The 27,011-nt window shown below is 40.1% G+C and overlaps 1 protein-coding gene across 1 annotated transcript in view; it reads left to right on the forward strand.

The window, feature by feature from the left end:
* RGS7 (regulator of G protein signaling 7) overlaps positions 1–27,011 on the forward strand; it is a 184,353-nt gene that overhangs the window by 109,647 nt on the left and 47,695 nt on the right. Inside the window, exon 4 of the mRNA XM_063306346.1 lies at positions 9,882–9,932. Coding sequence (XP_063162416.1) covers positions 9,882–9,932 — 51 coding nt within the window. The remainder of the gene's footprint in view (positions 1–9,881; positions 9,933–27,011) is intronic.

The following is a 27,011-nucleotide window of genomic DNA, read 5'->3' on the forward strand; positions in this document are numbered from 1 at the left end:
GAGTGTACAGTATAAGATTTTCTTTCTTACCAACAGAATTAAAAATAATTGATTAGATAGATCTTAGTTATAGATCCTAGAGAGTATTCCAGTTGCTTTCCATTATGTATTTATTCTAACAACCTTTCCATGTGGTAAGGTAATTTGCATAATACTTTCTTAAATGAAAATTTTGTAATTGTGTTTGAGCATTTCTTTATGTGTGATTGGATAGTTGTATGTGCTTCAACTGTACATTTCATAAATCTGTTCTTTCCTTACCACAAGATTTTATGTAACTAAGAGAAGCTATCAGGATATAATTTGTGTGAATATTTCCCTCTGTTCTTAAGTTCTTGTTTGTTTTTTGGCTTCACTAGGGTCAAAAGAGAATTATTTTGTGCTTTTGAGCAACCTTGGAACTTTGCTGCTTAGTTTTGGATAACTCTGCCCAATGCTCAAGGGATCCATTTTCATCCATTCTAAGAAGACTCCTGGCATGTCCATGCCTGATTTTCAAAGGTGGTGCTTGTATGACACACTGATCCACAAATTAGTCTAAAGCATTGCACAGTCCCAGACTTTTGATTATTTTATGACCCAATGTGTTGTGTGAGCCTAGAAAATTGAGTTACTTGAGTAAACGGTGGCTATATGTCTTGCATTAGACTGGCAGACTTAGTTACTAAGCCTGGTGGCAGACTTAATTACCAAGCCTAGTTGAAGGTTTACTTTGGGCACATGAAACTTTGAACAATGGGCAATCTTTGGGGTTGCTTCCATTGTTGTAATCAAGAACAGTCACTGAGATCATCAAAGCAGGTCCTACTGTACGATGGGTCCTACAAAGTGTTACATTGCATGCACTGGGCTTTCCCAGTACTCTTTTCTCCTTAGAAGACTCCTCTACCCCACATTAGTGAGATATCTACTATCACACCTTTAGGTGCTGATTGAAGGCTCAAGTCTTCACCCAGCCATTCCCCTGATTAATGTTATGGAGGAAGGGTTCTTAAAATTCCACTCTCCTTTCCAGGCCAATTTAAAGACATCTATTTACATACATTCTTTTTAATCTATTGGGCTTCTCTTGCTGCACTTTAATAATTTTCATTTTGTAAACTGTTTTGAGGCAATTGCAGGGAAATTCTACAAAAATATCTGAAAAACAATCAATGAGGAAGCATGTAATGTGAACAGAGTGCTCTTTTGCCTGACTTCCCTAGGCTGACTTCAAGGGGTCTCCATGCAGGGGATGGGGTTCAAAAAAATCAAGATGGTGGCTGTGACTGTGCAATCATTTTTTTATTTGTGTCGTCCAGCCACCTGCAGCCACCTTGGCTTTTTTGACCCCACCTCCTGGTGGAAGCCCCTGGCTAAATTTGAAGGTTTGAAAAGTGCTTAGATTCAACACTGTTTGTTTAAATGTGGTTATAGATTTCTGCATTTGGCAACTTTGCAGAGGCAGGCTCTCTAAACCAGTGAAGAATAAGACAATGTATTTGCCCTCGTTTCCCTTCCACATTGTGCAATAGTTCCCAGTGCTTTGGCCTTTCCCTGACCTCGGAGTTATTTCCAAATGCTCAGCAAAATATGAGCAGCACTTCAGAGACTTTTGCTAATCCACAGGGAGTCATTAATTTCAGTGAGTTTTAGATAACTGCAGAGGCTTTTAAGTAAGAATACAAGGATGGGCTGAGATATGGAGCCACTTCTCACTCTTACTTCAGAGTAAACAAACACAAAACTGGGACCTGGAGCTCAGAAGATCAAGAAGCAGCTCCAAATCCCAGGTTTGTGTAGTTTTATTTAAAAAAAAAACAAGCTGCAGAAAAGTTGTTGCTCTTTTGGAGTGACTCAACAGATGAAAATGGGGGATGGGACAAAAAAAGCAAACACAAGAAATCTGACTTAAGCATTAGTAGCAGTCTGGTGGCTGCACCTGTCTGCTGAAATAGGAGGGCTAGATTTCAGCCTCTCAAGGGTTTATGTATGTATGTATGGTGGGGGGGTCAACTTGGTTTACATGGTGCATGAAACCACAGTTTGCTTATTGAGCAGCTGTTGAGTAAACAAAACTTGTCTGGGTTCACACATTATGCTAAGTCATAAACCATGATCACTACAGTAGCTGGTTTCACACGACACATTAAGGGAAAACTAAATATGATGTTGTATAGTATGTAAATACAGTCTGCATGGATATACCATGCATGAAAGTGCACATGCAATGCTAGTTCCAACAACATATGTGAGGTAACACATCAGTATCTCCCAAATATTTCACTTCACTTTATTTCATACACCTAAACACAAAAGTAAACACAAAAAGGCTGAATGTTTCTTGTTCTGGTCCTCCTTTCTACTCAATATAATCATATGCAATGTTTTCTTTAACAACAAATAATCAAAATGCAATTCAGAGAAATGGACAAAACCGAAGGGCTGAGACGGGCTGGGTGGAGAGAAAGCATATGCTAGTGGAGATAACATATGTTAACAATAAAAGTATAGTTACCCTGGAAAGGCATTTATCTCAGAATACCAGAAGCTGTGGAGAGTCTTATTATAAAAAATGGCAGTCTGCTTGTGGAAATGCTAAATTAAAGAAAAGGAAAAGAATGACATCATGCAGTAATATAGCCAACTCCAGTAATTTTTGTCCTTATATGTTTCCAGATTGGATGTGTGTTGATGGTTGGGCCATTTCCTTATTAGTCTGTTACCGCATCTTAGAGGGTCACCCAGTCATTATTATGGCTATATAAACTCTGTCTTCATCAATGGTTCATCACTGCAGCAATGGCTGGGTCATTAAGGCTATCCAGTCTTGGATGCAATAATTCAGTTGACCACTAAATAGCAGCAAAGGGCCCTCTGTATCAAAGTGCTGTCATCTGGTGGTAACCTGGACTTTAGCAATCCAGAGTTGGCAGTCCTATCAATGATCCTATAAGATGCTATAAATTACTAATATGGAAATGGCCATAGTGTAGCATTTCTGCACTAGGGATTTATGGCACCACTCAGCCATCATTACGGCAACATAAATCTTAATTCCTGATACGTTGCCCCAGTGATGGCTGGGTGACATTATATATTGCTGGTGCTAAAATGCAGTGTTAAGTACCGAGCCAAGAAATCTCTGGTTCTGAATAAAAAGAGGTCAATGCATTTTAAAAGGGGGATGGGACATGGAAAATATACTAGTTTTCCAAAGCAACAAACAGAAAAAGTGTAAAAAGCTTTATTGATTTGTAGGCATTATTTTAAGAAGCCAAGTCTCAGCCAGGGATTAGAAAATTAGAAACAAGTTAAAGCTGCCTAAAAATGAACTAGTCAAAATTGTTTTTCTTTATTAATTAGTTCTTGGTTTAAGTGTTTATTATTTCAACAATTTTCTTGTTTTTGTGTTTTCTTATGGTTCCAATCGAAGCGAATACTTGTAACTCAGGGTTGAACTGTGGAGTCCTTGGTGCTCTCTGACCCTTGTTGTTTTCTTGTAGACGTTTCATTGCCAGACTAGGCAACATCTTCAGTGCCAGTTTCTTACGGTTGTCATATTGCCTGTTGTAAACTGATTCACTTTTTTTTTAAAAAAAAAGTAAAACATTACAGTATAAAAATACTGGAAATAAAATAAAGTAAACCGGGCTGTTATGGCTTGTTAGAACTTAACATGATCTGTAAATCTAGCCAGTTTTGCCTTATGTAGAACATGAGTAAACAAACCACAATTTATCATGCTGTGTGAACCTAGCCATCCTGCAAAGTTGTACTCCTTAATGTATGTGTTGCTCTATATTCATCCTATTTTCAATGCAATTTAGACCCACTGAACTCAATGGCATGCCTTGTTGGAAACCTTGTCAGTCTTGTCTCATTCTGAGGCAGGGCTGAGGAGGCAAGTATATCATCAGTTGCAGAAAACAAAAACAACTGATCCAAAGATCCAATTTCAGTGCTTTTAAATAAATATTCCTCAATACATTTCAGGACTGATAGATTCTTCATCAGAGAAATCTAGAAACCCGTTAAAGCATTCAGCATCTTGTGAAAGTTGGAGATATCTACTTCCTGGCCCCTTTCTAAAAACAGCCACACCATCATGAAGTTCATTGACAAATTGTTGAAGAATATTATGCAGCTTTGGCTTCTTAGTATTCTTAGCGGATGGCTGAGCTTGTTCAATAGAATTTGGTGTCCACCTCTAGGCAGCATTTCTCAACCTCAGTGACTTTAAGACATGTGGACTCCAACTCCCATGCTGGCTGGGGAATTCTGGGAGTTGGAGTCCACACGTCTTAAAGTTGCTGAGGTTGAAAAACACTGCTCTAGAGATAGGGCCCTTGTTGTCTTTCTGGTAATTAAACCACAAAATGCAAGAGTAGTTTAGTCTTCTGGCTGTGTACCATAGACCCACGGCAACTAGGGGATTCATCCCTACCTCCTTCCCTGTGTGAGATGAACCAGTCACACAGGAGATAAACAAAATTGAATGCTGTAAGATAAATGACAGAGCTGCCCATTCATGATAAGCAGCACTAGCAACTTGGTTTAAAAAAGCATAATCCAGAAGAAAATAGAATGATCCAGATAGGCCACAAGTGGGTATATCTACAAATGGATGCCCTCTACCAGAAGAGATACTAGGGAGAGAATTCCAAATATTACTGATAATCACAAGATATAATAACTTTACAGAATCATGGAATTAAAAGGGACCATCATGTTCATATAGTTGTCTTTTTTAAAAGGATCAAATTTTTCTGTCTTCAGCAGGAGGAGGGGCTGTGGGTATCTGTCTTTGTGTATGTGCCGGAAAACCACGTATCTTTCTGTAGATGTGGACTGTGTAACATGCAGACTACAATAATGTTCTTTTCTCAAACCACTTCTGTTTCCTAAACTCAGTAGGTGGCATTAAATGGACCACCTTTCTGCTAGGAGACGGTTCTTTCTTGCAGTGTTGGACCGCAATCCGAACCTACCATAAGAGCTATTGTAAACATTGCATAGAATAATTTGAATTCTCAGCAGCAACAACAAAAACACCACTCTGTATACCATGAACATTATTAAAATAAATCGCACATTTTTAAGTTTATATACAATAACTAGTATATTTTTTGAACATCACAATGTCCTATGCATTGACCTTTGACCAAGATACACTGGAACCTTTATATTGCTATTTGTTACTGTTACTAGACATTGTTGTAACAGTACAGTGGATAGGATCCAGGAACAGAGAAGGTTCTAGAACCATTCATAGGCAAGTTATCCTGAAGGCTGAATATATATTTTTGCCAGCAGAGAAATCCTAAGTGTTCCTGTGGTCCTTATAGCCCATCTCTAAGTAGGGCGCCAAGAAATCCTTGCCTGAAATCCTGGAGAAGCACTGGTGGTCAGTGAGGACAGTTCTGAAGTAGATAAACTAATGGGATGGTTTTCTATGTTGCTTAGTAGTAACAACAGCTTTTCTCTTTTGCTTTTGCTTTACTCTATGAATATATGGTTCAAAAGAGCTGTACAAGACTTGACACATAGTTAAGATGTTGTTATGTTGGAACTACAATATGTCATAAATGTTGCCATAAAAGCTGCCATATTTTTGAGACCTGCTTTCTAAAATCAGAGTGGTTTATGTTATCAAGGAATTGCCTGCTTCCCATATTGTGTAGTTAAAATAGATAGCTTGTACACACTTTATATACAAGAAACTTGGCTAATTAACCAGATTTGCTCTATATTTAAAATTTTCAGCCTCTGTTACACTCATCACCTTTCCTGAAATTTAAGAATCAGGAAAATAGCAATAGTTATAAAACTATTCTTCCATTCCAATAAAAAATTGCTTGTATTGCCAAAGATGCTGCAACCTTTTATGCAAGGTCAGGTAGTAAATGTAATCCTTGATGGCCCTGCCACAGCTGTAAGGCATCCAGAACCTGTGTGCTGTTGACATTGGTGACTCTGTAGTGAGAGAGAAATGGCCCTTTGGTTGCTATGAAACATATCTGGGATGCAGTGCAAGTGCCAAAAGAGAAACATAAATGAAGATATATAAAAACATAACTGTAAGGGAGAATTAAAGTTGTTTAGTAATATGGAAACCATAACTCGGTAATAGAACACAGCCTTTTAATATGTAAATTTCTGGAATTTTAGAACTGCTGCTCATCAGAATGGGCTAGGTGAACAATTTTTTGGCCTGATAGATATCAACCTTCAGTGACTTAGGGGGTCATGAGGAAATTATCCCAGATATTCTCTATCCCAGTTATTAGATACTCTGGGATAGAGTGAAAATTATGCTTGAATATTTGATTCTTATAGCTTGTCTTCACTGAAGCATCTTTATTTGTGATGGTTGGTTTTTATACAGTGTCAGTTGGAATTTGCTCTGGCACTAAGATTTAAGCTGTCCGTGCAAATGCCACTTGTTAAGTTATCCTTGAATGATTAAAACTCCCTGTTTTGGGAACATTAACAGTCACAAGCAGCTGTTAGTGTGTTATGGAAGAGGTTACTGATGTGCAAATTACAGAGTGTTACTGATGCTTTTTAGAGAAAGAGATTAGTTTAGTTTATGTGTGGGATACAACTTGGGAAGACAGAAGAAAATGTGAAAACATGGCACTGTTTTGACACCATTAATGAAGGCTAATAGAATAGCCTCTGCAACTTAGCTTGTTTTTGTGGTTCCCAGGCTACCCCCACCTCTCCTTTGCTGAGTTCTTTGCAACTTAGCTGTGAAAATTTGCACTCAGTTAGCACACAAGAGTTGGACCGCCTCTGGGGAAGAAAGAAATTATTGCACATATTCTAAAAATAAACATGCAAACACTCTGGACTAATTGAAGTGTCTTAACACTTTAGATCTAGCCAAAAACAAAGAATTACTAAAAAAAAAAGTATACTGAATTTAAAAAAATCTTTTGTTAAGGCTGCAGAAACATTGCACCACTTCATAAAAAATGGTTTTTCTCCCACAGCAGTAATCAATTTGATGCCTTTTCAAAATAAGTATTGAAGGAGAGTTTTAGATAACAGCAAGATAAGTTCAGTTCAAGTATCCTTTCTTATCAGATACTAGTGGGAAGATGGAAAGCAAGCACCGAAACTACTCAATTTGCCATAGATCCTTAGGTATGTAGGGACAAATGTTGAGGTGTGCCAGCACACTACTTTAATTGAATTGGGGTAGAGGAGACATGCTCTGCTTCCTCACTGTGAAGTTCATCTTGTGAAAAATAATACACTAAGTCAATACCCACAGAAATTGTAGTTGTAAAAATAAATCATAACTTTCATGTATGTGCCTTGAAGGGAAGATTATCTTCAGTGAAATGGGTAGACAGTTTTGTGGCAATTTAGTAATAATATTTAATATTCTTGCTTTATACTCCTTTTTTATAACATTGTTACAAAAGCAAGGATTTAATTAGACTATGTAATTGAAAGAAGGCTTGAAAATTTGGGGAGAATATTTTAGTCAAGTTTGCATTGCATATTTTGATTATGAGTTTTTTCAGCCCCCGGTTATGTGGTTTGCTAATACATAGACAAAATCTCAGATACATGAGAAAAACAGACTAGAATATTTCATGACATCTGTGAAATGCTGCTCTAATCCAAATGCAGTGGACATGTAAGCTTGATGGGCAAGGATAATACATGACAGGAAGATTCATAAGTAGGATTCAGTAGCTAAGTTGGAATGTGAAACAAAATGCCAGATACTGAGAGGATTTTAAAGGACTCTGGAAACTCAGGATCCAAAATTATACAGTTAAGGTAGATAATATCTTGTTTTAAAAGGACCAGATTCTGTGATGTTATACTGTATTGCCGGTCATGGAATTATACGGTGCCAAGTCCTTAAAACCAGTGAGGATAAGGTATTAAAATCACTTTTTGTATTGGACGAGAGCTTTCCAGTGTAAAGGATGTCTAGGGTAGTGTAATGGTATGTGGGAGAAAGGAGGAAGAGCCACAGACTAGCCAACGGTCAGATAAGAGGCAGCTGAGCCTGCAGAAGGAATGGGGCATGGCTAATGTCTCAGAAGGGACCCTTCCGTAGTTTCTTGGGCTGTAAAAGTGAGGGGGGAGAGATGTACTTTCAGACTTGCAAGATTCTGTTAATGTAACCTTACAATAAAGTTATAGGTGTGCTTCTTGTCTGGACTACATCGCAAGGCTGACAGGTTGTCTCTGTGCTTCCTTAGATCCCTTTCTCATCATGGTTGTATAAAGTTCTTACTTGTCCATAGCTGGTATGTCTGCAAAGTAATCTCTGAATTCCAATTAAACAATCATCCCATTTCCTGAGTGGAAATCTTTGGAATGTATTTCACTAGTGCCTCTTGGAGTTAAAAGTCTCAGTTCAGTGAAAGGAACGTTTTTTCCTCTCTAAATTTGGTAATATTAATCCAAACAGAGTTATATGATAGAATTACACCTTCACTGGATCAATTATTTTATTTATTTATTAATTTCTCAAATTTTTGCTGCTGCCCATCTCCTCCGCAAGAGGGACTCTGAGCAGTATTATTATTCTTCACACTCAAATTTTCTAATCTAACAAGGGGGCATTTTAGGTGGCTGCTTGTCATGAGTACTGATGGCGAGCAGGAGGGGGCCCCTATCCAGGGGGGAAAACGCATGCGTAGTACTGAGGAATTAAGCAGCCATTCAAAGAGACACAGAACAGACCCGCCTTAACTTTTGGGGTTTATATGTCTGGGTTTTTCCCACGCTTCTTCAGTTTGTTAGGATTCTGTTTAATGTAGCAGTAATAAACACTAGAGACCTACTCCTCATCTCAGCGTGGTTCCTGACTGTTAGGACACTGCTTCTGTCCAGCCTTGGCTGATCTTTCATACTAAGCATGGTCAGGCTTTGGTAATATGGGAGGCCATCTTGGAAGATCAGTGCTGTAAGTTAGAATGGGAAGTCAAAAAACATCTCAGAAGACAGCAGGGGCAAACCACTTCCAAATCATGCCAAGAAAACTGAATGGATGTGCCAGTGTAAATCACGAAGAGCTGAGCACAACTCAGAGGTGTCTACTTGTTATAGTGACTTAGACATCTTTTCCACAATTGTATAATACAGGCTACAGTAGAGGAGACATGAATTGCAGTCTCCAATCCAGTAAGATGAGGTAAAACATATGATCTGGATTCAAAATCCTGAAATGGTTTAGGAATGGGGTAAATGAGAGACTGTCCATTTCCGCAGACTCCTGCCGAGAATTAATCATCAGGATCAGAGACATTTTCATCACTAGAAAAGTTAGATTGTTGGATAGCAGGGCTTTTTCTTAGGAGCTTGGTGATTATTGATTCTTCCTGAGCAAGGTATGGTTGGCTCCTTTTGTTTGCTTGTTTGAACTGCTCTGTCTATAAGGGGTTTAACAATATGTAAGGTTTGCTGTTCTTTAGTTTTTAACCGTGCTTCCAAATTTTATTGTATGAGTTTGACTATGGAAAGAGACAATGCGCTTGATTTTTTTGCGGAACACAGTACAATCCTATTGGGAAATCCAAAATTGCATGAGTGGACTTTCCCTTCTGCTCTCTGAAGCAACCCGCCCCCTCCAAAATCAACTCTGAAGTGTCCCCAGCACTGTGGGGATGCTCAGAAGACTGGCTGGGCCTTTCCTTATGTCATAGTGATAAACCATTCAATCCACAGGAGATTATGTATTTCAGGGCAGCAGCTAGCAAATTCAATAAGGGATTATTATTAAACTGCTATTACTATCCATGTGTATTATATATTAATAAAATAGGATCTATTGGGAAAGCCAACTTTTGCTTTGCTTTTAAAATGACACTGAAATGTGGCTAATTTACAGCAAGTACATTTTAATTATATTATAATTTTCTTCCTAGGTTCAGACATTGTTCAGTGGTTAACAAAGAATTTGTCGATAGAAGATCCAGGTAAATGCACCATTTTTATTTATTAAAGACTTTCCACTTTGTGTTTTTGCAAACCTTTTAACTTTGTTCTTTATGGTTCTTTAGTCATGCCATGGAATATTGTTTCAGAGAGTTTGAAGATTCCAGAATTTGGGATGACTCCAGATTAAGAAGCATACCATTTTTGCCTCCAGATCTTCCAGTTCCTGGAATGTGGTCCATAAGAGCTTGCATATAATGAAAGCTTCAGGCTTCAAAAATGCTCCCCACTCATGAATTGTGTCATGATTAAATTAGCTTTTCATCTCTCTTTTCTCTAGACAATCCCATATAAAAGGACAGAGTTTATGAGCAGATTGAAACATACAGCTCTTCTCTCAATGGTATACTATACCCTGCCCAACTTTCTTTTCAGGTTGATAGCTGAAGGATCAGAGAAAATCTTACTAGCATATCTTCCCTAATATGAGGAGAAAAGAGTTCTCTTCATATTAGTTCATATTAGTTCTCAAGGTCCTGTTGATATAGCCATAATATAGGGCTACCAGATCTTGGCTGCAGAAATCCGGGTGATCAATAATTGGCCAGATCTGATAGCCTTCATCATGCTTCTATCCCATCCCATCCACTAGTGAGGCTGGGTTAGAGTAAAGATACAATCACTGATGCATATTATATTAATCATCCAAATGATTAATTGGGATTTCTTTTTATCATGCCATGATTAAAATAGAGACAAGAGGAAAAAAACTCTATATAAAAGAACAGCAGCAACAGTGTAGCTAACTTGTAAAACCTATTAATATTGCAAAGCTATGAAATCTAAAAGCTTTCTAAGTTTGAAAAAAAACCTTACAGATAAAAATGTCATGTGGGACCCAAAGATTCCATTCTGGGAAAAGAAAGAGTTTCCAGTCCATTCATCAAAGATTTCTGCTGATGGAAGAAGTAAACACACATTTTAGAAAAGAAACTACAGTTATATCTAATATATGCCTATAAATTAAAACTAGAATGTTATAAGCAATATTTTGAATTCTAGAATATTCCTCTATCCATTCTCCTGGGCCCATTCCTAGAGATCTTTAGCAAAAAGTTGAAAATATTGTTTCCATCTTCTTTTTGCCATTGCTCATTTCCATTTTAATTTCTCTTACTCTATTGTCTTATATTGAGTCACTCTGGATCCCAATCTTTCTTTGAATATGATCATACAGAACCCTTCAATTTGAATTCCAACCCATCCTTGGAGTAAAAAGAACCATAGTTATTTCACAGACCATATGTGCTGGGAACTCTGCAGGGTTTTACTGGCATCTTCAGCAGCAATTCATATAATCCATGATTAGAAACTTTTTGAGATTTCTTATTGATACAGTAGACGTGGGCACTATTTTTCAGTTTCTCCAGAAGGTGATGCAGTAAGACTCTTGCTTGTTCCTTTCATCCTGTGGGGTTTCTTAGGTCTTTATATTGTACTCTCTGATTTTTTAGGGTGTGAATGAAGACACTGAGGAATGTTACTCAGAGATCAGGAGTTGTATCATAACAATAGGCTAAATAACACCAATCACTGTAGCTTATAAAATGATGCTAAGGAGCCTAAGGCGGAGTTTTAAACTGTGCCTTCAATGCAGTGAGGTACTAGACATGAGGCAGAAAGTGAAGTTCACCGCTGGCATGGAGGAAATTCTGCTGATCAGTAAACAATCTAAAAATCCAACCCATTCAAGGTAGGGCAGTGGTACCTCTGAAAGGTCAGGTTCTCAATTTGCCTGTGCTTTTGGATTTTGAACTGTCTGCAGGGACTCAGATCGCAAGAACGGCTGAGAACGCCTTTGCACAGCTTCACCCAGTTTGCCAGCTGCACTCTTTGGGGGGAAAGAAAGATCTGGCTACAATGATTCATACCTTAATCACCTCTTATTTAGAATAATGTAGGACATGGGGCTGCCCTTGAAAACATTCAGAAACTACACCTCATATAAAACGCAGTAACTAGACTTCTGCAGACACAGTTTCAAGCTTACAGTTCATTTTTGGTGCAAATCAAAGCATTGGTTTTGAATTCTCCCATAATTTAAAATCCTCACTGGAAACCTATAATGAGACTAGATTGTTGGGAATTCAAAATGGGGCATTTTTGGTAGCAGCCCTCTGACTGTTGCAGAGGAGGTGGGATTGACTTACACAGCTTTAAACAAGTGATAAAGACTGTTGTTTCTGTTGGGATTTTGAATAATGTGCATAATGTACATTTGTTGTCATTCTTCAGTTTAATGTTGCCCTTGGTTTTTTTTTCCCCTAATGCAGAAAATATGCAGAGTACGGGGGGGGGGGGACAGGATGAGAAATGGAAGAAAACAGAGCTGAATTAGACTGTGTCACCAATCTGATAGCATGTTGTGGAATCTCTTCCTCTCTTTGCAGCAGACTTTGGGTATAGAGGACTTTGGATCCAAGTGGTCATATTAAGCAGTAGTACCCCCTCAGTCATTTAGCATGGTAATATTCCTATGATTCCAGCTCTCTCGTGGATACAGAGCCAATAATGGTCTAGCTGTTTTTGAGGCTAGAGAGCTAGGTTTAAGTCCTAGCAGTACAGACAAAATTTTGGCCTTGCCAAAATAGTTTGTCTGTAAAATTTGTTAGGGCTATTGAGAGAAGAATGATTGCAAATGACTTTGTAAAAACTCTCTCTCTCTCTCTCTCTCTCTCACTCACACACACACACAAACACACACTGCACAGTGTCTGGCACCATCAGTTCTCCTGCCTCTTTTGGCTACGGAGATGTGTGTTTTGAAATCCTTTGCAGGAGCACCTACCAGATAAGCAGCAAGGGTGCTTTTAATGTCAGGGGTCAGAGTACTTCACAGCTTGCTGCTTTTTAGGGCACAGAACTGAGAGATCTCATCTTTACACTGTTAAAGTTCCACGGTATGGTGTGAATGTGTTAGCAGCCACATACAGTTCTTGTTATTCATATCACTTGCATTTATTTCATTTAATTTAAAGAGATGCTGCTCTTTTTTGCATGGTGAGAAGGATTAGAAGATTTCTTGTATTCTTCTAGGAGAGAAGTTAGCCCAAGTCAGAAACTTTCTCAAGTTTTCTTTTTTAGGCCTTAAAATCTTATGCTCCACCTTCAGCAGAAGTACGTGGCTGTGTTTGATGCATCACCCCTTTTATTCTGCCAAAAATTGCTAAATTAAAAGATAATTGAAGAAATATGAGATGTATTTGATTGTTGTAGGCTAAGTGAGTTAAAGGTGATTGTGTACATGAGTTTCTGCTCGTGTGCAGTAATGTTCCTTAGCACTTGTTACTAGTTTCCATAGGAAATTAAGAGTTGGAAAGTTAGGTTCCTAGAATTAACTTGGTAACTAGAATTAACTTGAATCCTTGTTGCATAATTGTGCATTCACAGTGCACCAATAGTTCCAATAGGATTTGTCTTCAATTTTTGTTTCCACAATAAATTGATGAATCACCCACTCCAGAAAATATTTTAAACAAACAAAAACAACGAGCCTGAATTTCAACCATTCAGAATCTGAAGCTGTTTTCCTGACTGTATGACATTTTCTTCATGATACTTTCTGACATTTTTCCACCCAGAGTAAAATTTTCAAACAAAAGCCTATTTCTCTGTCAGCATATTATAGGTTCCAAATGGGCATTCCATGTTGCTCGCTCTCTCTCTCTCTGGGGAGTGTCCCTCATTCCCTCCCCAGATAGGCATATTGACATGCATAGCAGAGAACCTGTTGGCTCTCTTATCCAAGCTTCATAACTGAGCAATGTTGGGAATATAGGCTTCTCTTATACAAGTCCACCTTTCCAAATATTGATATTTATCCTCAACATTTATTTAATCTAGGCCACAATATGTCACAAATGCAGAAAAATGGGTAAACATGAAAAGGTGTTTTTTGGAGCATATGTCTTAAGAAAACTCCTCTAAGGACCCTCTGCAAGTGAGTTGCAAAATCTACATAAAAATAGTAGAATATGTCCGTATTGGATATTAGCATCGGTGTTTAACTATAGAGGTATTATTCAGTTTTCTTGAGATGGCATAGATAGCTGGCACTTGTTAATGCATGCAGTACTTCCTTTAACTGCACTTGTATATTCAGTTTCCAATATTCTAGCTGGTAACCTTGCATTTACCTTGCACACGTGTACTAATACATCTGATGGTACAGGTGAATGAAGACCTAAAAACCTCTAATATTAGTTACCAGTAGCACCACCTGGGACATCAACTGTACAGATTGTGGTATTAATCATTTTAAAAATATCATTCAATTAATCTTATACTTCTAATTATAGGCTAATGCTAAATGTTCTTATGCCAGCTTGTGACAGAATTGGAGCAAAGACTGAAAGTTTCAGAGCTAGGAAACCTTTTCAAAAAGATATTATTTTAAAACTGCAATACTCCACTTCGATGTATCACAGGTAACGCTTTTAATTTGGAAACTGGAATCTCTTGTGGCCAGGCAATTACTCTACCTCTCCCCCGCTACTATTACTAATGCAAATTTGATTTTATATAAAATAAAGACTCTCAAATCAAGCTTAACTTTTGGAGACTACATGCCATTCTGAAGGATTTCCTTAGCAACAATTGGAGGTGGGTGACCTTAGCATTCATGGCTTTTGTGAAGGATGTAATAAGGCCAAGTAACAGGCCTTGTGAGGACGCTGCAAGGTTTTAGGCAGATGTGCTCAGAGAAATAATCCCTTCTGCTAAAGTGCTTGCAAGCTCCTAAGAGCCCCTTGGACAAAGCTATTTTGGAGCAGGGCTGGATCATCACTGATTTTTAAGAACTGCTGCCTCTTCCTACTACCTCCTGTCTACAAACGTAGGATCTTCTTTCTGGGACAAAGAGAAGCAATGTTGGGTGCTCCCAGGGCTTATTTATTTTATTTAAAACATTTTTATAGCTGTCCATCTTCAACCAAACTCTGGGCAGCTCACAACCAAAGGATAAAAACAATATAAACAAAAAACAATAAAACCAAAACCAGAAAAACCTTGCACCACAACCAGCTTCCTGATGCAGCCCATAACAAGTTCATCCCACCAACCTTACCCTATCCCAGCACTTGGGGGAAAACCCAGGTCTTAAGTGCTTTTTGGAAGGTTAAAAGGGTGAGGGCCTGCTGGACCTCAGGGGGAAGGGTGACCCATAAGTCAGGGGTTGCCACAGAAAAGGGACACTTCCTAGGTCCCTTAAAGATATTCCGGGAAATAAAGATGATCCTGGAAGCCAGTGCTTTGCTTTGTAGCATGCTGCCTTCCTTTTTAATTTTGTTTAAAATTTAAACCATCATTATCATTTTTTAAAATGTTGATTGGGATGGGAGGTGGCCTGGCCTGGCCAGCATTAAGGATGGCTTTGCGATCACAAAAAATACTTCATTGAGTTTAACCCATCTTAAAACCTACAAAATCATATTTAATATTCTTTAAAACCTTCAACCATTGTTTAATTAGAGTTAGAGTTAGTAGAGGTATTCCAGCTTCCTGTTCCAATGTTCTTGCAAAGGACTAATGTTCAGTGTAACAATATTCTTTAACTGATTATTAAAAAATACTGTAGATCGGAATAATCCAAAACACATTTCAGTGCTATTTGTAATTTAGAATTTTAGATGCTGCTAATGCATCTAGACAAATCGTGAGATCAAAACATGTTTTAATTGAATATATTGTCATTCTGCAGTTTTAGACAATCCAAGTTCCTCTTGCAATAATTCAAATGGTTTAAAACATGATAACAATTAACTAATTTGTAGTAATAATATCCCTATTAGCCAGTGCATTAAAAATAAATTACCTGCAATTTTCAAACTGGAATTATGCCAAAGTGTAACTGCTAATGCCCCTATTAGCTCATCTATTCAAAGTCATGTATACAAAAAATGATGATTTTTAAAATCAGAGTCATTATATACTTTGTCCTCAGTGTTCTTAATAATCGAAATACTAATACTTATTTAGTCTTTCATTCTAGAGGCCAATAATTTACCAGGTCTGTCCCTATTTCTCCTACTGTAATAGCATTGATTTATGCAATTAAGTGAATATTCTATATCAAGTGTCAAGTGTGTAAAGGGAATTAAGTTCCAATTTAGCAGATATAAAAGATTTATGTAGTTCAGATATAGGTTGTCTTGTCTTACTTATGTCCTTAAAACTTCCTTAACTTTACTTTCCACATTTGGTAGCTTTGATTTTTAGTTCCGTTGCCTTGAGGCATATGCCACAGTATGGCAAGAGAAACAGATGCCTTAGTTTCAAATATTTAAAAGGAAATTTAATAATGATATATTGGAGAATTAGTGCCTATCCCCAAAACCTTGCTTAGGTAAGAAGACGGGGATTATGCTGTCGTGTAAATTTTTTCTGAAGTGGAACATGGCTGTATATTTCATGGCACAAAGGCACAGCCAACAGAGTTGATTCCTATGGCAGAAGAGGGGTGACGGGGTTTTTTTCTTAAAAATTCTGTTCTGTTAAAAAGACACACATGACTGATCATTTCCCACACTAAGATTACTTCATTAAAAAATGCCAACTGCACTGGGGTTTCTGTCAGGAAAGTGGCTCTGCACACCTTACGTAACAAGCAGAAGACACTAGGACCCTGGTTCTAGTCTACTTAATCAATGCTCTGTGATAAGAGCGAGGAAGCTATGATCCTCCACTTGTGGCTTCCTGCAGCCCAGCCGGCATAAGCCAGTTCAAGGCCCTTGCTCTCCTCACACTGTATTAAACTGCGGAGCACAACTCTAAATTCATAATAGTGTTACATGAGCCTGGATAAATTCCTTGAGCCAGTCATTCTGGTTTTGAATGGAAATGCTGCAGAGAATGACTATGATTGCAGCATTTCTAACCATTATTTCACTGTCCTACCTTACTTCTTACTTTATTTATTTATTTTTATTTATTTTCTATCCCACCTTTATTTATTTATTTAATTAATTAATTGATAACTCAAGGCGGCGAATATACCTAATACTCCTTCCTCCTCCTATTTTCCCCAAAACAACAACCCTGTGAGGTGAGTTGGGCTGAGAGAGAGTGACTGGCTTAAGGTCACCCAGCCAGCTTTCATGCCCAAGGCAGGACTAGAACTCTCAGTCTCCTGGTTTCTAGCCCGGTGCCTTAACCACTAGACCAAACTGGCTCTCTTTACTTTACTTTGAAGAAGTCCTAAAAATGCCAACATAAGATTGCTACCAATTTATCTTCTACTATCTAGAGCTGTTCTTTTAGTGGTAGGGTCCCCTGACTGGTGTCCTTCACATGAGTTGGATGATTGGTTTCCTCACCTTAGCAAACATGGCCACTCTATTTTCAGCCTTTTTTTTTAGATGCAGAAAGAAAATGGCTCCTCTTTCTAGTGCTGAAGTGATTTGTCCCTCATCTGAAATATTTTCATTAGGGCTGTGCAAAGCCTTTGAAAGAGATGTTTTACAACATGCAAGAGCACAAATGGAACGTTTCTCCATGATTTATTAAAACAGCTGCATCTTTTTTTAGGCTGGCTTGATGGCTTAGGAAACTACCCATGGTTCAACTCTGTGAGCCTTGCAAAAGATGTGGCTGCTTTCATGATTGAGAGAGGTGCTTTGCTCTCTGGTGCATAGCAGAACATCTCTTTTTATGTTTTTCATAGTCCTAATTACACAGCAGTACGAAAAGGCTGTTGATTTTAGTAGCTGTTTCTGAAACAATGTTTTTTATCTAATTTTTGATTATTATTATTAATAATAATAATTCCCTTTCCATTTTCAAACTTTCCTTTGCATACAGTTTTGGCCTGGGTTTTTGGCATTACAATATTTTAACAGCCATTATTCCAAAGACCATTGTTTTTAAGAAATGTTCCACATATCACAAGATGTGAAAACATTACAGGAGGTTAAATTTAAACTCTGCCATTTGCATATTAAAAATATAGAGCACTTCTCTAGGGCACTCTACAAATGTACATGCGTTAAATGTATAACTGACTTTACATGTAGGGAAAGATGGAGGTGAGGAATAACAGTATGCCTTCCTTATTTTAAGCTCTCAGACTAGACAGACAAGTTGACACATGTCACGAAATCAAGCTACAGGTTCCATGAATCCTGTCACCCACCCACCCCACAAGGATGGGGGGTGGTTTTACTGTATATGTTCCTGTGGTATTTTTTGCCACTTACTGGTAAAGGAAGTTGGACTATATGAGGTTTAAAATTTATTATAGTGGCTATACTCGTTCGGAGGAGATGGATGGTGACAAATTTGATAAATAAATAAATGTATCTGATGAATTTCAGTCAGAATGAAGCCAGTCATATGCTGCCTCCTGTTAAGGGGCAAAAAGTAACACAGGAAAGATGGAGGGCCAACATTAAAATATACATTTTAGAAATAGAATCAGCTGCAGGTAAGGACAATGAGGAAGGTGATTTTCTTGGGGAAAAAGGTTCTTAAAAATAAAGTTAAATTCTCTAATAATACAAAAATGTGGGTCATCCAAAGTTGTAGATGACCAGCAGCTTGCTAAATAATCCAGGTTAAATAGCTTGCTATTAGGCCAAAAATCAGGAGGAGGTTTGGCACCTGTTCAAACAAACCTGCTTTATTAAAAGGCATAAGCTTTTGTGAGCTGTAGCTCACATCATCAGATGCATGGAGAGGTTAAACTGATGTAGGATTTAAATTCAGATGAAGCAAGGGTAGTTATGCAGTAGCAGGTTACATGAGAGGCAGATTACAATACCTCATCAATCTGTAATTGTAAGGAGTTAAAAACCCATTGGGTTGGTCAATTTTGTATTCTGAGATAGCTGTATATTATCTCAGAATACAGTATGTGGGTTCCACAGTCTCTTGCACTATAGTGTTGGTGTAGTTTTGTTGTTCTAAAATGATACCTTGAGATCTGTAGTTGAGCATCCTGAGAAGCTAACTTGTTCTGATATTACTTTGCCCTTGTTTCGAGTCATGATGACTTAAAGGAAAAGCAAATAAAAGTACCTCTAACTGTTGGGGCCTGTGATAGTATTGTTGGGGTAAATGTGGGGAAAAAGCAGACATCTGGGTTTTGAGGGTCTGGTGCCCATGTTAGACTCAGGTTTCTATTGTTTCTTGAGGCTAACTAGAAAAAAATCTAAATGATGGATGAATATACTTAAATGTTAGAAGTCAGCATACAGATAGTGATATATGAAATTAGTGGGCTACTTCTCATGATTAAAGCACAAATATCCCTCAACTATTCCACCTTTGCAGTGATTCCAGAGGTATTTTTAAAGGGCCCAAGGCCACAATGAAAATTGTATTCAAAAGGTTCACAAATACTATGGAATAGTAGAAGAGTGGAAGCCTACTATTCAGGGCTTATTTTCTTCATTCTTGGCTTCATCACCATCCCATCCTGTTTTGTTCCTATCCAGGCATTGTAAGGATTGCCTATTCTAAAACACCATCAGACTCATAAGCAGGATCACAAAGATATCTGATTTATTAAAGAATAGTATGCAGGATCACAAAGAAAGCTGAGAATGGAAAAAGCGCGCCAAATGCAAACTAAAAACCCTCGGTACAAACGAGATCCCTCCCCCCGTAGAATCTTCCCAGGCTCACAATCCCAGGTGCTCCTAACGGCTTCTGATGGTCCGCGGGAAAAGTCCTTGAGCAGAGCACATAACCCAAACACATTCCATTGAAATGAACATAGATACAGAGCTTGGCACAAGCTTTCACAGCAGCTCCCTCCAACAGAAGCGCGCGTCAGCATCATGGCATGTGAAATGTTACGATGTACAGTGCACATTGAAACAGTGAACATGACATGCTGCCCCCCAAAAGAAAGAAAACATTAAGTGGCAGGCTTTAAAGGGTAAGCCAAGTGGAAATGGTTAACTAAATCAGGAGCATTAACGTGGCGAGCAGGCACCCATTCAGGATGAGGAAAGTGTTTCCAGCGGATCAGGTACTGGAGGGTGCCTCGAAGCTTGCGAGAATCAATGACCTCCTTGACTTCAAAGTGCTGTTGGCCGTCAATCATGATTGGAGCAGGAGGAGGAGGTTGGGGATGCCAGCGGGAAGAGTGGTGGACAGGCTTGAGCAGGCTGCAATGGAAAACAGGGTGCAAGCGTTTCAAATTGTGAGGCAGGTCCAACTTAACAGTAACTGGATTGATAAGACCAACAATAGGGAAAGGACCAATGAACTTGGGAGCAAGTTTTTTAGAGGGCTGTGGGGACTTGATGAATTTGGTAGAAAGATATACTTGATCCCCAATTTTGAAATTGTGTTGCAAAGAATGACGTTTATCGGCTTGAAACTTGTAAGTAGCCTGGGCATCAGCCAAAGCCTGTTGAATCACCGGCCAGGAATCAGCAAGCTTAACAGCCCAGTCAGAGGCAGAACAGGATTGGGGAGGGGTTTGTGGCAGCTCAGGGATGGGAACAAAGTCGTGACCAGAAACCACAAGAAAAGGGGTTTGCCCAGTGCTTTGATGGACAGCATTGTTGTAAGCCACTTCAGCAAAAGGCAGCAAGTCCACCCAATTGTCCTGATGGTAATTTATGTATGCTCTAAGGAATTGTTCAAGGGCAGAGTTCAAAACCTCAGTAGATCCGTCAGTTTCAGGATGCGACAATGTGGACAGTGCCTGTTTGGTGCCAATCAGTTTTAAAAATGATTTCCAAAACTGGGAAGTGAACTGTGTCCTGCAGTCGCTGACCAATCGGGAGGGGCTACCGTGGAGACGGTAGATGTGGATGAGAAATAGGGCCAATTGCGGGGCCAACGGGATGGATGCACGTGGAATGAAATGGGCTTGTTTGGAGAAAAAATCTTTTACAACCCAAATGACAGTTTTCTTCTGACTGGGGGGTAAGTCCACAATAAAATCCATAGAAATCTCATCCCAGGGACGGGATGGGCTGGCCACTGGCTGTAGAAGCCCCCGTGGTTTACCTCCTTTATGCTTTGATATGGCACAAACAGGACAGGAAGCAACATAGTCTTTTACATCACGCCTTAAGGTTGGCCACCAAAATTGACAGCGAACCAAATGCAAGGTTTTGACAAAACCAAAGTGTCCAGCAAGTTTGTCATCATGGGAACGCTGCAAAACATCAGCTCTTAAAGTTTCAGGCACATAAAGGCGGTGTTCCACCCATGCCAGACCGTTTTCAAAAGAAACATTGTCTCTATTAGCTAGCAACCAAGTGTCAGATTTCAGCGCCTGGAGAAAGTCCTCCTGTAACTGACAAGGAACTTGCATTTTCCGCTTACCAGACGGGGCTGGGGGCGGGGTTGCCTGCGCACGGGTCTGGCTCCGAGTGACGGCAACTAAGCCCAGTTGTGGTTCAGTGAGAACAGTCCCAACTATATCTGCCACGTGGTCAGAGTCCTGAGGTAAATGTGACAAAGCATCGGCCAGAAAGTTTTTCTTTCCCGGAATAAATTTTAACTGGAAGTTAAAGTGACTGAAAAATTGAGCCAAACGAATTTGTTTAGGACTGAGACACCGGGGGGTGCAGAGGGCTTCCAAATTCCTGTGATCAGTCCAAACCTCAAAAGGGCATTTAGCGCCTTCCAGGAGGTGACACCAGGCTTCCAAAGTGGCTTTTACAGCAAAAGCCTCTTTCTCCCAAACATGTTCAGTTTCAGAAAATTTTCTGGACAAATAAGCACAGGGTTTCAAGTGATTTTCAGAATCTATCTGTAACAATATAGCCTCAACTGAGGAGTCAGAAGCATCAACTTGGACCACAAAGGGGCGTTCAGGATCGGGGTGCTGTAAAATAGGCTCAGCAGTGAAGAGGGTTTTTAACTTCTCGAATGCTGCCTGGCATTCAGGCGTCCAATTCAGCACTGCCCCAGGGTTTTTTACCTTGCGTGTCTCCCCCAAACCCTTGGTACATAGCAAGTCAGTAAGGGGCAAAGCAATCTCAGCAAACCCCTGGATAAATTGCCGATAATAATTACTGAACCCTAGGAAACTTTGCAATTGCCTCCGGGTGCGGGGACGTTCCCAACTTAAAATCGCCTGAATTTTTTCAGGGTCCATTACAATGCCCCTGTCAAATACCCTATAGCCTAGATAGTCAAGTTGGGTTTTGTGAAACTCACATTTGGAAAGCTTGGCATAAAGCTTGGCATCTCTAAGCTTACTTAACACCTGTTTGAGAAGGCGTTCGTGTTCCTCGGATTCAGTGTAAATGAGCAGATCGTCTAAATAAACCAGGACCCCTTTAAACAAATGATCATGTAATACTTCATTAATCAATTGCATGAAGACTCCGGGTGCCCCTGCTAACCCAAAAGGGAGGACTTTGTACTGAAATGAACCCAGTGGACAATTAAAAGCGGTTTTCCACTCATCTCCAGCTCATATGTGGATGCGAAAATAGGCTTCACGAAGATCGAGCTTGGAGAAAATCTTGCCCTTTGACAAATGAGCTAACATGTCCTTCATGAGTGGCAGAGGGTATTTGTTGCAGATTGAGACGGAATTTAACCCCCGATAGTCCGTACAAAGTCTAAGCATGCTATCTTTCTTTTCCCGGAATAGCACAGGGGCCCCAACTGGGGAATTTGCAGGTTCAATAAACCCCCTTGACAGATTTTTGTCGATAAAGTCCCGTAATGCCCCAAGCTCCTTCTGAGTCATTGGACAAATTTTTGGCTTGGGCAATCGAGCGTTAGGAATCAACTCTATGGCACAGTCAGTTTTCTGATGGGGGGGCGTAGCTGATCTGCTTCCATTTCTCCAAAGACTTCTGCAAAATCTTGGTATCGATTGGGCAAGCCTTCTAAATGTGCCAAACTAGGGCGCGGCATGGCAATTGCAGCCCTTCCAACCCCCGCGCTTGAAGCCCTCTCTGCGGTAGGGGCTTGGTAAAACCCATCCTTAAAAGTCAGAGTTCTGTGTTCCCAATTTATATGTGGGCTTCGATAGGTCAACCAGGGGATCCCCAGAATTACCAAGGGGTTGCCAACAGGTGCTACTATAAATTTTAAAGTCTCATGGTGGCTGCCCATTTGCATTGCGACAATTCCAGTGAAATGGGTCGCCACCCCCCCCCCACCGTTGAACCATCCAACTGTGTGAAGATCAAAGGCTGCTGGAGGGGGAAGCTAGGCAGGTCCAAAGCAGCAACCAGATCAGGGTGAATCAGACACCTGGAACACCCAGAGTCAACTAAAGCCCAGACCTCTGTAGTCTTTGTGCGGGAGCCCAATTTCACTTTCACTGCTAGAGTGGGACAGTCAGCACTCACCATAGCATCCTCGCACCCATCCTCCTCCACCTGCCCGCAGGCACTCTTCATGGCAGGTGGCTGGCGTTTCCTGCCGGCTCCTTAGAGTCGTCTTCAGCCTCTCCTGAGAAGTAGAGTACTTCTTCAGCGTCAGCTGCCCCCTTGGCTGCTGTCATCCGCTGCGAGGGGGGCGGCGATTTGGCTGGCAGCTTGCCCGCTTGGTCTCCAGCCTTGGCTTTTGGGCAATCAACTGCTCGATGCCCTTCCTTTCTGCATCGGAGACACTGACCCCTCACATAGCGCTGATCTCTCTCCTCTTCCCAGGCTCTATAGCCTGGCCGGGTAGCAGTTGTGGCACTTCGGGGTCCCCTCATGGTGGCTGGTTGTTTTTCAGGTCGTTTGGTTTGCATGTAGGTATGCTGGGCATGCTCAGCTTTGCCGGCCAGACAGATCCATTCATACAATATCTCTAGGTCGTCTCTACACAACGCCCACCGCAGGACGTCCCTGTTGAGTCCCTCTTTAAACCGTTCTATTAAGGTTGACTGAGACCAGTCGGGGATTTTCCCAGCTAAAGCCTTAAACTCCAGGGCGTAATCAGCTACAGACAGTTGGCCCTGGGTAAGATCCTTCAGTGCCTTTTTAGCCCTTGACTTGGCTAGAGGATCCTCAAAATGCAGCTTTAACACCCACATGAATTCCTCAAAATCCTCAAGCTCAGGGGAGTCAGCCTCACTTAATTGAACATACCAGTCAGCCACTCGTCCCTTCAGCTTGGTGGCAATGGCAGTTATTTTAGCTTCTTCGGAAGGGAAGTATGGTCCAAACTGCTTCATATAACTTTTAGCATTAGTGAGAAAGAAAGACAACTTAGTTGGATCCCCATCAAACTTGACAGAAAAGTCTTTCACCCCCACTCCTGTTGGAGCTGAATTAGCGGCTGCTTGAGTGGTTGGGCCCCAGGTTACAGTAGTTCTCCCTCCTTGGGGTGGGGACATTGATGGTCGAACTCTGTGGGGTGGAGATTCATCCCGGCGCCGTCTCCGGCCCTGCTCCACCGGCGGTCCGGGTGGGGGGATGGAGGATGATTGTGTGGAGCTGGAATCTCCTTTGCGCCTCGGCTGCCCCCCCCCCATGACAGAGACAGGTTTTTTAGCATGTACTCCATCGATTCTAATTTGGCTTCTACCACCCTTAGCCTTTCAGGGGTTTGAGATTCCTCCCTCCCTCACGTGTTAGGCTGTCTCCCTGCTGATACTGTGGTAGATTCTATGTTTGGGGTCAGCGGGAACCGATACTTCCAGGATGCCTGGGACATCCCTTGCTGGGGTTCTCCCATTTCATCCCAGGTGATCAACTCTGTGGGCGATTCACTGGGTGCCAGTTGCTCTGGTGCTCTCACATCATCGGATTCCTCTTCCTCAGGGCTGGAACTCGAATCCTGCCGGAAACCTGAAGGTTCTGGGGTGAGGCTCAGTTCTCCTCTCCTGACCGTTGACTCGGGCATCAAGCCAGTTGGCTCCTCAAGTCTCCCGGTCGTGAGCTTGGATTTGGCCATCGTTAACTGTTTTCCCTCACAAGAAACTAATCTTGGTAGGAGCTAACGGTACAACTTTGGTGATTCTCAGCTTTATGTAAGGATTGCCTATTCTAAAACACCATCAGACTCATAAGCAGGATCACAAAGATATCTGATTTATTAAAGAATAGTATGCAGGATCACAAAGAAAGCTGAGAATGGAAAAAGCGCGCCAAATGCAAACTAAAAACCCTTGGTACAAACGAGATCCCTCCCCCTGTAGAATCTTCCCAGGCTCACAATCCCAGGTGCTCCTAACGGCTTCTGATGGTCCGCGGGGAAAGTCTTTGAGCAGAGCACATAACCCAAACACATTCCATTGAAATGAACATAGATACAGAGCTTGGCACAAGCTTTCACAGCAGCTCCCTCCCAACAGAAACGCGGGTCAGCATCATGGCATGTGAAATGTTACGATGTACAGTGCACATTGAAACAGTGAACATGACAGGCATGCAGTCTAGGCAAACTCAGCAGTAACAAAATTCTGCTCCAAAGCAGGGCAAGTAGGACCCTTGGTTTTAGGGTATGAAAGAATGTGCTGTACCTTTCCCTCTTCCTTATGTTTTAGTCTGGAGAAGTCCTATCTTTTTTGCTTGATCATCTCAGAAGGATCTCTTTTACCATACCAAATCTTGATCTGGGGAGTTCTAACTCCTGGACAGCTTTTTCTGGGTATTTTGCACACCTTGATTTATAAGCACAATAATATGAAGGAACAGTCATTTCATTGTTTTGGAAGACAATGGACCTTTTCATTTTACAGCCTTTCTGATGCAATGCACTTCTCTCTGGGTAAGAAATAAACCTTGAGCATGAGTGCAGCTGTGCAAATCATATATTATAAAACTGAATTGATCCTGACCTTTTTAGAGTGTTTTCCATGAACAAAGAACATGTCCTGTAGCCAGCTGCCATATCTCAAAATTACTTTTCCCAAATCTTTCCAAAATGGTGGTCAGTAAATATCTTCTAAAAAAAAAAGAAGGAAATTTGAGGAGAAATGTTTCACTCATACATCTTGATACTTGAGGGAATACTTCTCCCAGTATGTACCTGCTCAAATATTAACCTTTGTTGAGGGACAAAGGTTTGTCCCACAGTTGGGAGAGGTGCATTAGGTGAGGTTATTGGACAGGGCTTCTGTATTGTGGCTCCCTGGGTTTGGAATATCTTCCCTCTGAAGGCCAGACTGGTGCCAGCGTTGGCTGCTTTTTACCTATATCCTGTTATAGGCATATACCTACACCTATAACTAACTACTATAACAACTATAACTATTTCCTGTTGTCCCATTGCTTTCTATTGCTGTACTGTGGGTATTGCTCTAACAATTTATTATTTTTACTTCATTTTATTGTTTCATCTTATATATTTTAAGGGTTCTAACCTGCCTTGAGATTCTTAGGATTGTGGGCAGGGTAGAAATATTTTAATAAATAATAAATCTAATCTATAAGAAAAGTAAAATAAAATAAAATGTGTCTGTTATGGGAACATATACTCTACTTGTATAGCCCAGGTAAATACGTGCCAAATACTTTTGCTGGCTTGGTTGGAGGAGCACTTTAATTGAAAATCTGCTCCAAATTGCCCCAGACAGATTGAAAGCTTCTGTTCACAAAATATACCTCACAGAAAATATCTGATATTGAGCTTCCAACTGCTATAGTAACCACGAAGCAAAAGCTATATTTGTGTTTTGGAAATGAAAGCTATATTTATATTCCTGAAAATCATTATTTAAAATATGTTCCATTATGTTCAGAATATCATTTTGGAACTGCAGTTGTGGGCTGCAATTCAAGTATTTATTAGTTGAATTTCAATATGAAAAGAGCCTGTTTTATCTCCTGCTCCAGGTGTTCCTTCTATAATGCCTTATTAACGAATTATATTTATAAAACGTCACTCAGAAAGAGAGGAGTATTTCTGTATGAATGAGGAAAACACTATTCTCTGCAATATACAGTTATTTTAGTAATTTACTTATGGTGGCTAATAGTATTATGTGCAGTGCTTAGGAAACATGTATAAAAGACTTACTAATAAATGTCTTATATCAATTTCTGATAATAAATGAATGAATGGACAAATGAATTAATAAATGATCAAGAGCCATGGGAAGAATTCCTGAATTGTAATTCTGTGGGGAAATAGTCCTTTGATAAACTTTCTATGAGACTGAACAAAGTTGAGGAAAGACATTGTAATGCCTTGAACAATAG

This window comes from Candoia aspera, chromosome 1, assembly GCF_035149785.1.
Source record: "Candoia aspera isolate rCanAsp1 chromosome 1, rCanAsp1.hap2, whole genome shotgun sequence".
NCBI classification, from domain to species: domain Eukaryota; kingdom Metazoa; phylum Chordata; class Lepidosauria; order Squamata; family Boidae; genus Candoia; species Candoia aspera.